Raw genomic sequence first — 14,165 nt, forward strand, 5'->3', positions numbered from 1 at the left:
CAACTATTTTTTGTGTCAAAATCATACTTAACGTTATGTTTTAGTTTTATTTTAGTCATTTATTATTAAAAAATTAATGAGTATATTAATATGTAATCACAGGATAGTGTCACATCATTATTTAATTTTTTAAAAATGTCATGTATGCAATTTTGTTTGCTTTTTATCTACGGATGATCAAAATGAAATCAAAATGTAATGTTAGGTATAATTTTGAAAAATATAATAGTTAGGTGACTAAATTAGAATAAAAGTGATAATAGAAGTACTAAACATGTAATTTACCCTAGAAATTATTAGAATTGTTAGATCCAATTCGTTGAATCCAGAGGTATAAAAGTTGGAGCCCATTGCTTATTATGTAGGCAAATGTAAGAATAGGGAAATACGTGCACAATTTTTTTTTTGTCAAAAAAATATACGATACATTTGGGTAAGATTAAAAGTTTTATACACTTGACACAATATAAATTAAAATTTTGTTCCTAAACTGTTTTGGATTTACAAATAGATTTATAATTAATATTTTATTTAAATTTTAGGTGTTAAAATAAAAATTAAGCTATTTTATTAATGTATCACACCATCAAACTAACGACATTTAACGTCTCAGTGATCAAAATTTAATAAAATTATAACGTAAGTGATCAAAACTTAACTTTTTAAAACTTGTGAGTAAAAGTATATAAATATAAAAAAAGAAGTAACAATTTTGGTAGTTTATCCAAAGTTTAAAATTTAAAATTAAAGACCAAAACGACGTGTTTTTTTTAGAATGGAAACGGCGATGAGACATTTGGTTCTTACCATTGCATGATCTCGAAAAGTTATCTAGATTAAAAATATTTTTTATGCAAATAAAAGTTATTAGTTTTTTTAAAAAGAAAAAAAAATCAAAAATAATAAAGATTTACAATTATAAGCATAAATTAATAATGTTTATAATTATAGACACAAGAAACTAATCACTTGAGATTAAATAAGGATCATACAAGAAAAGTATTAAAAATACATCTAAAAAACTCGAACAAAATGTAGATATGAACAGATTTGATTATATCGACAAACAAACTTTTTAAACATCTAAAGTTAACTTTAGGTATAGTTTAGGTATTTTTTTTACATTAAACCATTATTTTTAGGGTAAACTATGCGTTTAATACCTAAACTATCAATTTTGATACGTTTTAATACTTAAACTTTAAAATTTTCAAAATCATGCCTAACATTTAGCTTTTGTTTCATTTTAATACCCCGTTAAAAACTTAACGTTAAGTTCTAAAAAAGATTAAAAGTTTAGGTACTAAAGCAAATAAAAACTGATAGTTTATATACTAAACGCATTAAGTTTTTAATAGCATGGTACTAGAATGAAATAAAAACTACGTTAGGCATGATTTTGAAAAAATTAAAAGTTTAGGTATTAAAACGAACCAAAGCTAATAGTTTAGGTACTAAATGCGTAATTTACCCTAAAAAAACAATGGCTTAATGTAAAAAAAATGCTTAAATTATACCTAAAGTTAATTTTAGGTGTTTACAATTTTTTTTGCTCAAAATAAATATTTAACATTTTTAACATTATAGTTTTAAGTATCTATATCGTAACATTGTTAGAAATATCGTTAAGTGTCAGTTTTTTTTAATTTTACATTTTAGAAAAACTTTAAAAATATTATTAACTTTTTAAAAAATCTATTTTTTAAATCACAAAAAAACCCCTAAAATCTTAAATTTCAAATCTTATTTTCAACGGTCGATCATCTCCGGCCACCATCTCTGGCGCCAAACATCCATCCACTGACTGACCATCATGCTTGCCGACTGTTTGAGACTGTTAATTGCAAGTAACTGTTAATTACTATAATTATAATTGATATTATATTTCTATACGTTTTTTCGGATTTTATTCTTTTACTTTGGTTTTATGGACAGGCCGACAGAAAAGCTTGATGGACAGGTATTTTTCCTTGACGGCTAATCATGGGTGATTTGGAACATACGATGGGTGACTTGAATCTAGAAGAAAATGAGCATGTTTCCGTTCTGCTTGTAGGACAAGAAAAGGAGGCGTACATCTCTTTCGACAAATGTTTTGTTGGGTTCATAACATCGAGTCAAGTAGATTTTCAAACGAGAACTATTCTGGCCAATGCGTGTCATCCTCTCGATCATAGAATTAAGGGAAGGAAGCTATCTCTTCAGGTTATACCATGCCATAGATGTTTTTGATAAAAGTATATAGATCACGCGAGACAGCAATTATGAGCCGATAGTCATCACCTAATTGATTAATTATATAGATCATCGAGTCTGTCTTTGAAACAAAACATCTGACCAACACAAGAAAAGGAGTATGGTAATTAAAATTTTACAAGTTTCTCATCAATCGAATTTCATAAATAGTAGACTACTTGTTAGTAAAATATAAAAGAATTAAGGGGAAAAAATGAAGTTCCCTCAGAATATATCAATGATACTTTATAATCACTGGATTATCAGCATTAGGCATGGTTTAAAATTTCAAGCATCATTGGGAACTTTTCAAAAGCACAAATAATAAAAATAATAATCTGATATGAAAATTTAACAAAATGAATATAAAAATCGAAAATTCGGGACTTATATAGAATTATAAAAATCGATGCTGATTTTAGAGGTTAAAAAACATTAAAGGAAAATTGAAGAGAGACTCAGATAAATGTTGGATTAAGAATGATTTCCCAGACCTTACACAAAGGTCTCATAATGAGCTGGGGTTATACATTTATCATCATCGATAAATTTTCAATGAAAAGAAGAGAACCACAAGGCAAGGCTAATCAAAAAATGAAAGCTTCTTCGACAAAATTAGAAAAAAGAAAAATAGTATGAATTAAAGAGGCGAATTTTGTACTTTAAAGACCTGACAATGATTCAACAAAATCATAAACAAGACAGATAAAGAACATGAAATCTATGAAGAAAAACTAACCATTTGGTATGATATAAAGCAAGACATATCATCTCAACAGCTTCTACATCAGAATCGGATAACAAATAAAACAGTCTATCAGACACACCAGAAAATTTATGGAGAACTAAAGAAGGAAACGAAAATCGAAAAACACGAAAGAGTTGGAGTTTTACATAAAGGAGTACCATGGAAACAGCAACCAACATACTTTCACAATCTCTATCAAGCCTTCAAGATAAAGAAAGCGAAGAAGTTAAATTCGTCTCTTCTTCGGAAGCCGGCATCCATTATGTGGATGACGTGTGACGTCCTCGATATAGACAATAGGATTCTTAAAGCCCTCACGAAAACTAAGTATCGCTTGTTTTTTCCTCTTAAAATGGGTAAAGCCTTTCACTCTTACCACAACCGACTTAATCCCCATTCTCCTCGCCTTCCGTCCTGCATATTCCGCCACTGCTTCGGCAGCATACTTGGACACTTTCGAGGCTCCTAAAAGTCCGGGAACTCCAGCCGAGGCTCCACATTTTTTATTCCCATTGGAATCTGTCACAGTGACAAACGTATTGTTGCGCATCAGCTTTATGTGTGCAAAATGTTCGTTCTGCACAACATTGTCTGACCAAAATTGTGAGCCCCTATAGTTTGCCCTTGTATCTCCATCTATAACTTCCCTCACAAAATCCATGGACCTGCGATTCCCACCCGACCTGAAGTCTGCCTGACCTAAAGGACGAATATTATTCCGGAAAGACGAAGTATACGTAGCAGAGATATTCTCCTTCTCTGTTTGTTGACCAAAACTCTTCTCCGGATTTCCATCATTCCCAGGAAATTGTGCACCAGCACTGTAACTCTTTAAACAACCTATAAAATAAAATCAGTTATACCAATCCGAAAAGTGTATTAACAAATATTTTTCAACTATGAAGCCCTTCACTGATTGCAAACCAAGTACATATACACTACTTTATCCCAATTTCACACTTAGTACACAGATTACATTCACAAACCATTTCATCCCAAGTTTGCTCAAAGTTGCTTAACTTACTCTAATAGTTATATCCATCTATTTTCACTCATCAAACGGGCCTAAAAAAGTGTAAAACTAAACAGAGTTTTACACGAACGGATCCCGGCTCCCTCTATATATACATCACAGTGACCCTATGTTTAGTTGATACAAGAAATTATATTCCTTTGAATTGAAATCAACTAGGCGAGAATTCAACGACATTTCCAACTCTATATTTAGATTCACAAAAGTGATACAGCAACTATGTTAATAAAAAATATATTTTTAGATTATGCCCAACAACTGTTTGAAGAAATTACTCAATGAGAAATTCCAAAGTTTGCAAAGTTTAGTTTTTAACATCCATCGAATTATATTACTACCCCAAATGGAATAAGAAAGCCAGAACTTAAACACTCAAATTGTTGCAGAATTTCCCATCTGATGTATCAAAAACGAGATTGAAAGAAAACGAGGAAGGAACTTACCAAGAAAACTAGAGCGGTCGGAGGAAGATTGAGAGACCCATCTGAAGCTGGTAAAGCGTTGAAGCAAAGGTGAAGAAGAGAAAAGGCGAGCTTGTCGAACTGAAGAGAAAAGGTGCATTTTTCTTAGACGGGTTTTTCCCTTAGGTTTCAGACTTTGCTCGGTTAAAATTAAAACTTCGATCTGTACAATAATAATCAAGAAACATAGAATAAAGGGTAAACTACTTGTTTAATACCTCAACTATCATTGTTATTCTTTTTTAGTCACCTTACTGTATTAAATTTTAACCGTAATACTTTAGGCCTAGACGTTAAAGTCAATTCTAAGATGTCACAAAAAATAAAATTAATTGTCTCTTTCAAAATTAAGTATGCAAAAAATCCAAAGTAAGTTTAAAAGTCCAGTAAGATATTAAAAATACACAAGTTAAAAATAAGACATAATTATTTAAAAACATAAATAATTTAAATACGAAAACCTCCATTTAATATGAAGTCTGGGATTTTGAATATCAAGTCAATTCCAAAGGAAACAAAACAAGAAATGAAATTACAAGGTTTAGTTTATTTCAGGCCCGTCCATTAACAAATGTAGAATATGATACATTACTGAGCTTCAAAATCTTGGGGTTCCATATTTTAAAAAATATACTAACTTAGAAAAAATTGGCAGATGACCCCTAAATTTAAGAGCCCCATACTTTGAAAAATATATGTTAAACTTAGAAAAAAAAAATTAGGGACCCCATATTTTAGGGACCTCATTCTAATAAAACAGCACAGGCCCACATATTTTCTAGGACGGACCTGTGTACTTTTTATGTGCATAAAGTAACTAAAAATCATGCTCGTTACATAATTTAATTTATATACAAGAATTATCTCACATATCAGACAAGCATGACAAATGCATAAACATGCCAACAAGTCCCTGACTATCTTTTCATCCGCTAATCACCGCATGCATAGTTCCCCGAGTTCAGTATTACCTCATTTCCTCAAATAATGGGAGTTGAAGCTCAGTAATACTTGGTGTGGAGTTCAAAATAGTGAATTAAGTAGTATGATGCATACTATAGAATCAGTAACTTTCTCCTTACACATTAGTCTCATACATAATGTTAAATGTCATACAATTATATTCTAAATTATAACAGTTCCATTAAATTGTTTATGTGTCACATAAAAAGATGTATCATCATTGATAATTTGAGTATGTAAAAATATTTTTAAAATCGAATTCTATAATAATATTATCAAATTAGATTCATAACTGGCAATACCTTTACCATCTTTAATATAACTACATATATATATAAATATATAATTACTTCTTAAGAAAAATTTATTTAAATTAAAATTATTTAACTTATTATATTGTGGACGTAACATTAAAAAGTAGAAACTTTTAACGTACAAATTTATCTGAAACCAATAACAAGTGCAAGACCAATTCAGTGATTTGATTGTTTTAGCTAAAAATAATGTGTGGCTGATGATATCGATCGACTAAAATCAATTTGACTTGCGAAATGGTTGCCGAAGCTCAAGTTTTGTGACGTTCCCAAACCCATATGGTAATTGGATCGTGTTCTTATAACGGAGAAAAATCAACTTTCAATCACCTTCGAAGGAGTTGGCAAAAAAAGAAAAAAAATATTTTCTGCTCCTCTATTATTGCTGTTTTTCAATATAACTTGGTATATATTTCGACAATGGCTGACCCTGAGGATGCTCAGAGGAAGAGGAAGATCGCAATCATCGCCGTCAGTTCTTGCCTCTTGGTGGCTGTGGTGGTTGCGGTGACGGTTGGGGTTGGCGGTGAGAAAGACACCGATTCAAACGAAGAAACCTCAAATGGGAACAAAAATGCTCAGATCTCTTCCTCCAAGAAGGCAGTCCAGTTGATTTGCCAACCAACGGAGTTCAAGGATACATGTGAAGAACAACTCATAGAAGAAGCCGGAAGATGGACGTTAAAGAACTGGTTCAAGCAGCGTTTAAGGCGACCATGAAGCATGTGAATCGAGCTATGGAGAATTCAACGACCCTGAGGGAACTTGAGGAAGATGAAGGGACCAAAAGTGTTTTAGATGCCTGCAAAATACTATTGAATTATACTGTACATGAACTTGAAAAATCATTTGATGTGGTTGAGGAGCTAGATGTCGTTAAAATTCATAAACTGTTGGCTGATATGAAGATTTGGTTCAGTGCTACCATTGCTTACCAACAAGCTTGTTTGGATAGGTTCCAGAAAACGAAATCAAAATCCCATGCTTCACTCAAAATGAAGAAGTTTCTAAATATCACGACGCAACTCAGCAGAATTGGACTTGCAATAGCATGTGAATTAGAAGACCAGCTTCAGCAGTTGCAGGTTGAGGGACTCTTCGCTCGCCGCCGTCGTCTACTCGGAGATGAGGATCGACTTCCAGTTCTCGTCCATTTTGATTGGACTTCCTTTAGAGAAAGAAATCAGAACTGGAATCGCCGCCGTCGACTACTACACAAGATGAGGATAGACTTCCGGTTCTCGGCCATTTAATTGGACTTCGTTTAGAGAAAAGGATCAAGGATGGAATCGCCGTCGGCTACACCAAGATATTGAGCTAAATATACCAGAAGGAGCACGAAGACTGTTGTCAGCTAATTTGAAGCCCGATCTTGTTGTGGCCAAGGACGGCAGTGGATACTGCAAAACCCTAAATGAAGCCAAACAAAAAATCCCCCGCAGATCCACCAAGCCTTTTGTGATACACGTCAAGGAAGGAGTTTACGCCGAGAATGTGGAAATCCCTTCTGAAATGGCGCACGTGGTACTCATCGCAGATGGTAAAGACAAAACCCGAATCACTGGAAATATCAGCTCCGGTCAGGGTGGAAATCCCACTACCTTCTTCACTGCAACATTCGGTAATTATATATATTTATACATATTATTAACCCATTCGATAATTATACATGTATAAGGTAAATTATATATTTAGTCACCTATCTATTCTCGTAGTTTTGTTTTAGTTATCTATTTTTTTAAATCATATTTAATATTATGTTTTGATTCTGTTTTGATTATTCATATTTATAAAATTAAGATAATATTGATGTGTCACTATAAGATAATGTTAATTCATCATTGAAAAAATTTAAAAATTATTATGCTGATAATTTTGTTTATTTTGTAACTGTTGATGACTGAAACATAAAATTAAATATGTTTTTTTTAAATAATTTGATGATAAAAACATAACCTTAATAATAGGTAAATGATTAAATATATAATTTATCATGTATATGTTAATGATAATTGTATATAATGCGTGGTAGCTGTGGATGGAAACCACTTCATTGCCAAAAACATTGCGTTCGAGAACTCACACGGCCAATGAAAAAGCAAGCGGTGGCGTTGAGAGTACAGTCGGGAGATTCAGTCTTCTTCGATTGTTCTATAGACGGTTACTAAGACACGCTTTATGCTTTCACCAAACGACAATTCTATCGGGACTGCACCATCTCCGGAAGAATCGATTTCATTTTTGGTGATGCATCGGTGATTTTTCAGAACTGCACATTCCTTGTTCGAAAGCCACAAAAGGGAAAGCAAAACGTTATTACGGTACAAAAGAGAAGTGACAAGAAATTGCCGACGGGGACTGTTATCCACGGCGGCCAAATCATTCCTGCTCCTGAGCTTTCTCCGGTGAAGGACGAGTTCCCGGTATACCTTGGTCGCCCATGGGGGGCACTATCAACAACAATTATAATGGAAACTTACATCGATGATATGGTGCACCCAGATGGTTGGACAGACATGGCATCTGCATCTAAAACCCAAGAATGCACATACCTTGTGCTTCCACATCCAAGCGCGTTAAGATGATTACGCGGAGGACGCTGCTCAATACCTTCCTCCTAAGTTCTTCGCCGTCGGTGACGCTTGGATCAAGCATACTGAAGTTCCCTGCACCACAACATTAGGCGGTATCAAAGGAGGAAAGACTTGATGTGGGTTTGGAGAAACCAGAAAATAAAAATACACAAAAACTGTAAGAGGAAAGGAGAGACTGAGGATAAATTCAAAGGAGAAAGAGTGTTAAGAAAACTATCAGTTAAATACAAAACTGATTTATGTTAGATGGGTTCGTTACAACAGCCCGTTAGTTAGTTACATCTTTGGGTTATACATTAGCATGTACTGATGAGTTCTTTTAGTAATAAAGATGAAGTTTAATGCTCAGCCTTCTTCATGCTTCAATCTCTCCTCGTTGGTGATTACACGGCCATCTTCAAGCTTAGTTCTTCACTTTAAAAATATTTTATCATGTCTCATTCGTTGTCCTTTGAAAAATAGACTACTGCAAAACGAGATTAGATAATAAAATAAACAAGCAAGAAATCAATTAACCGTGTCGTAGTATTTATTATTATCTTAGAAACGAATTCGCCTGATGTGTGTAATCATTATAAGGGACGAACGACCCTATAAGATTAACACGATTCTCCAAATTTCGTACACCCGAGAAATAGAGTAGACTTAGGTGATATTGCTATTCTCTAAGAAATAGAACGTGGAAGAAGCTTGAAAGCTTTTGAAAGTGAAACATTTGAGAGAAACCGTTTTTTTTGTATGTCTCATAAGTTAAAAAAAAACTCTCTATTTAGCTTAAAATAGGAATAAAATAGTACAAGATCAAATAACAGTTACAAAATAATTAATTGTCTTAAAAACAATTTTAATAACCATAAACATTATTTTGTAATAAAAAATTCTACAATGTTCGTCGAGCGTGAATGAGCACCGTTAACGATAAACATCATTAAATTAATTTATAAAACATTAAATTATAAAGTACAAAACTTATAATTATAAATTAGTTAAAAATCTAATTGTAATTTAATTAAAATACAATATTTATAAAACATTAGTTTTTAGTTAAACTATACTATTCACCACCTAACTATTTATCTATTTTACTTTAACCACTAATTTTTCAATTTTGTCAATCGGGTCACTAACTATTTAAATATTGTCAATCAAGCCACCTACCGTTAAATTTTAACGAAGGAGACGATGTGTCACCAATTGAATGAATAGAAAATAAAATTAAATCAATAATTGATACTGGTGAGGTTTGAACCCAAGACGTGAGGAGAGGAAGCAAATGCCCCAACCACTAGATTGCACTATTCAAATGACAAATCTATCATGACATAATATATATAGTTAATGGCAATAAAAAAAGGGAAAATGACCTAATAAGAACTCCAACATGAAATAATTGAATAATACAATAAATGATATATATATACACAAATATTATAACTTATTAATATGTGAATGTATTTTATTTATATTTTAAATCATTTTAATGAAAAAATAAAAATAATTTTAATATATTATAATTGAAATATAACGAAGAGCTTCGTTGATTTATAATTTTCCTAATAGTTGAAGGCTTATCATAGTAAGCATTTTAACTTATGCATTGACTTGTTTATATCCCGATTAGAGTAAGAATTTTATATTTTATTATTTATTCATATATTTGAAGAAAATTTTAGGGAAACTTGATTTATTGAATTAGTCTATTTTAATATAGAGTTATTAAATAAGATTAGAATCCAATCGACAGTATAATATTTTAAAATATAAGATATGATACATTTCAGTTCAATAGGATTTAAAATGTAAATAAAACATATTTATTTATTAATCAATTATAATATTTGTTTATATATATTTTATATTTTTCATACTATTCAATTATTTCATGTTCGAGCGTGGCAGCATCATCCTTTTGCAACAGCTAGAAATGATAAAAGATAAACACTGATCAATAATATTTTTACTAGGAGGATCTATAAAGAAACACACACGAGTCGAATCAGACCATGACAAACGGTTCCTTACCCAATATGAATTTCTTTGTATTACCGACATTTCCTCTCTAATGCAAAAGAATTCTTTGTAAAAATACATAATTTGAAGTTAAAAACACGAGAAGAACAATAGTGAGTTTAGATGTTTAAATATGAGTGAATGTATATTTAATTAGCACATAATGATGATGAGTAATTCTTCTCTTATATAAGTGAATAAATCTTGAACTTTCTAAGATTAGGTTGAACTTATAACACAAAACTAACATTTTCATCAACCGAAGTCCTCGATGTGTCAACAAAAGTATATGTATAACCCTTTTTCCCTCAGGATTCTAGTAAGTGCACTAGAAAAACGACCCAATATTTGTCATAGAAAGTGGCTAGTCCTTCTCATTTACATAGGTTATTTCATCAGGTTTATCTCAACATAAATCACTCGAACCGGGCTATGAAATAATTAAGAGCTTTTGCAATAACTCAACCTCACAATAAATAAGGTGATTTTCTTCAAGTTCATCTTAAATGAACCACCCGAACTCTTGGATAAGAATTCCTTAAGATAAATACTCAACATCTTTAATCAGAAAAATTCAGTAATTCATTCTTAAATACAATCACCCAAACTCTTGAGATTGAATTCATTAAAAGTTTAAGAAACCCATCCTCTTTAGCAACAAGTTCATCTAGTCCTTCGCGATAGGACTACCCACTCAACACTGGGTTATGAACTTATTAAGAGTATATATCCATTCAAAATAGGTAAATTCATCAAGTCTCTCTCACTAAGACCTCCCAAAGCTTAGGCTATGAATTTATTAAGAGCAATAAAACTCATCATGTGCATATACATTATTCGTCATAGGGATAGAAAGGTAGAAATGTACACTATGAGTCTTTCCATAACTTTGTTTGACCATATTGAACTTAGATAACTAAGTTGGGTATTCACAATGAATTCTTCAACCAATAAGCTTTAACCACATCCCCCTCGACAAATCCAAAATCAATTTTTGACTTAACCCTTTGGTTAGCAAATCAGGTATGTTTCTCTCCGATTTCACATACTCTAAAAATGGTACCTCGTTTCTCATTAAATGTCTTACTAATTCATTTCTTATGTGAATGTGTCTCTTCTTACCATTGTAAGCTTAGCTATAAGTCACACGTATCACTTCTTGGGAATCATAAAATAAAGGCATCGGAGGAGTCGGTTTTCCCCGTAACAAAATTTCTACCTTAGCTACTCAGCTGCTTATCTAACCAGGTCGAAAATGATAAACTATTACTTTATAGTAGAATGATATAGTAGAACGAGCAACACATATTTGTTTTGAAGACTTCCACAAAATCGTTACTCTGTCTGTGTGAAGACATACTCACTCATATAGCTTACCTAATTGATAACTTAATTAGCATCTTAATATCCCTCTAACATTGTAAGATAGCCAACAAACTCTAATTTTCAATCCATTGTACCTTTAAGGCACTTTAATAAGCAATTAAGTGCAATTGGTAACTTTGGATGCCAACAATAAGGCTTGTTTGTCATGGAGGATGAAAAATTTGTTAATTAAATGGTTAAAATTCATTAACAAAATATTCATTATTTCTCATTTTCATTCTTTCGTAAAGGTTCATCCATTGTTATTTGGCAATTGGTACTATATTGATAGTAATGTGTTATGTATTTATACATGATGTATAGTCTTGTGTTAAAAATTGCAAGATATTAAAATTCATTGAGTTCAAGGTTCGAGATTTTTTAGAAATGTGTGTTGTTTATAACTAAGAGATATTATGAATAGATATTATCTTATAATCACACAGACTATTTTTAAAAAATTATGATATAAATTTAGGTCTATATTTACGGTTTGCACTATTTTTTTACCATTTCAAACACGTTCTTTACAATGAGACATCGAGTATTTTATTTTTATTAACATATTTTATTCTGAGGGGCTTAATTGCAAATTTCACCTTTTTATGTTTGTCTATGTTTTTAATGACTTATTCTTTTTGTTTTCTGTTCAATTACTCCTTTACTGGTTTAATTTCTTTTTTCAAATAAGCCTAAATTTAACGGAAACCATTAATTAGTTAATACATATTTTACCCAATGAATTTGGGATGTTAATTGAGTAGGACGGGTGTAGGATTTTCCTCCCGTATCTATTTATGGGTTAATATTATTATGATATTTTTTAATGATTACATGATATTATTTTATGGTGGCATCAAAATAAAACCTAAAATGATTACATATTTTACCCAATGAATTTGAGATGTCAATATAATTGTTAAATTTTATTTGTGGCATCAAAATAAAACCTAAAATAGATATTAGTTATAATTTAAAAAATTACATATTAAAATAAAATAAAAATAATAATTTAAATACTAAATATGTAGTTTATGATAAATAAGAACTATAAAAATATTTTTTGCGAAAAAAATAAATTATTGCATTAATAAACTCAATTTGGGGGAAAAAAAGAGATTTTATTATTATATATATAAGAGCCAGCTGGTACAAATGAGTTGGCTTTTGGGACGCGCAAACACCGCCTTGGTGATCTGTGTTAGGGCCCCACTTTCTTAACGGCTACCTGCTCATCTCAACGCCGCTAACGACGTTTCATTTTATATTTAACTTTTTTTTATTATTATTAATATGAGATGAATATAATATGACATCCGTTCGAAAAAAAATATTAATTATTTGATTTTAAATGTTTATATTTTTTATATTTCAGTGTTTAAATCTTAAATTTCAAAGAATAAAAATATCTTTTTTATCATCAAAATTATTTGATTCATGCTTTATATTTAACTTGGAATTCTACTATATGCAGAATTATTGTAGCCGTTGTTCGTTCGATCATTTGAAAACCCTTTGGCGCGTGGGTGTTAAATAGCTTCCGGATGTTCGTATAATAAATGTGTTTTCTAAAGAGAGACCTATTTTTAAATTAATTTTATGTTTTTCTAAAAACACTTTTTAGAAAAGGAAACATCAATATAAAATTCTATTAATTTTACATAATTTCACAATTTTTATAAAAACTAATAAATTTAATATGAAGCATCTAATTTTCAATTAATATGCAATTATATGGATAAAAGTACTTTTAATATACATCGAAAATAAACGATCTTTATATCAAAAGATAATTAAATATTTTATAAGACTCAATAATAGAAAAAATACGTAGATTGGGTGTTAAGAAAAAAGATTAATAGAGTGTTGAGAAATTATTTTATGAGATAAAATGTTTGTTATAATATCGGTATGAAGACACACATAGTTTATTTGACATTTTTGAGAAGACGTTTAAAAAATACGATGTCTTCCACTTTGTTATTCTATTAGACTTAATATTCCGACAGCATACAATCTGAAGAAGATGTCATGTCTTTCAAACATATTCTCAAAGACGTTAGGTAGTCCGCGTGTCTTTCTACCGACACTATAACAATTATTTTGTCTCAAAAAAATAATATTTTCAACATCTTAAATGAATTAGTTTTTTTTATCACATTATGTAGGAAATTTTGAACTTGTAAATCAGTCATTAAATAAAGTTGTTATTGAAGAAAGTAAAGCATTTATCTAATCGAATTGCAGTCAATTTATATAAATTGATTTATATCCAAATAATTCAATAAATTAAATAGGGGGGAAATGGAAGGAAAACTATCACATCGTCAGAGAATGTTTTGCAGTTCTTTTTTTCAACTCTCAAAACCAAAAGTTTATCGCATGTTTAGTGGATTTCACGTTTGATTTTGATAAACACACGATACAGTTATATTGTATTTT

At 30.8% G+C, this 14,165-nt stretch overlaps 2 protein-coding genes and 2 non-coding genes across 4 annotated transcripts; 1 reads left to right on the plus strand and 3 right to left on the minus strand.

Moving 5' to 3' along the window:
• Window positions 1-2,453: 2,453 nt before the first annotated feature.
• LOC120150666 lies at window positions 2,454-2,541 on the minus strand. Its single transcript, XR_005518543.1, has one exon. It is a non-coding gene; the product is annotated as a small nucleolar RNA snoR53Y (small nucleolar RNA).
• Window positions 2,542-2,685: 144 nt separating this feature from the next.
• Window positions 2,686-2,787, minus strand: LOC120150668. The gene has a single exon (XR_005518545.1). It is a non-coding gene; the product is annotated as a small nucleolar RNA snoR69Y (small nucleolar RNA).
• A 170-nt stretch (window positions 2,788-2,957) lies between these two features.
• On the minus strand, window positions 2,958-4,671 carry LOC120150294 (probable ribosomal protein S11, mitochondrial). Its single transcript, XM_039162986.1, has 2 exons — window positions 4,460-4,671; window positions 2,958-3,823 (listed from the first exon to the last, which is right to left on the minus strand). Exons 1-2 carry the CDS (start codon window positions 4,575-4,577, stop codon window positions 3,210-3,212), a joined length of 732 nt encoding a protein of 243 aa, XP_039018917.1. The 5' UTR covers window positions 4,578-4,671; the 3' UTR covers window positions 2,958-3,209.
• Window positions 4,672-6,470: 1,799 nt separating this feature from the next.
• Window positions 6,471-8,339, plus strand: LOC120150587 (putative pectinesterase/pectinesterase inhibitor 28). The gene is made up of 3 exons (XM_039163243.1): window positions 6,471-6,991; window positions 7,023-7,375; window positions 7,924-8,339. Exons 1-3 carry the CDS (start codon window positions 6,471-6,473, stop codon window positions 8,337-8,339), a joined length of 1,290 nt encoding a protein of 429 aa, XP_039019174.1.
• The last annotated feature ends 5,826 nt before the right edge of the window (window positions 8,340-14,165 follow it).

Source organism: Hibiscus syriacus, unplaced genomic scaffold (assembly GCF_006381635.1).
Source record: "Hibiscus syriacus cultivar Baekdansim isolate YM2019G1 unplaced genomic scaffold, ASM638163v2 tig00111022_pilon, whole genome shotgun sequence".
Lineage (NCBI taxonomy): Eukaryota > Viridiplantae > Streptophyta > Magnoliopsida > Malvales > Malvaceae > Hibiscus > Hibiscus syriacus.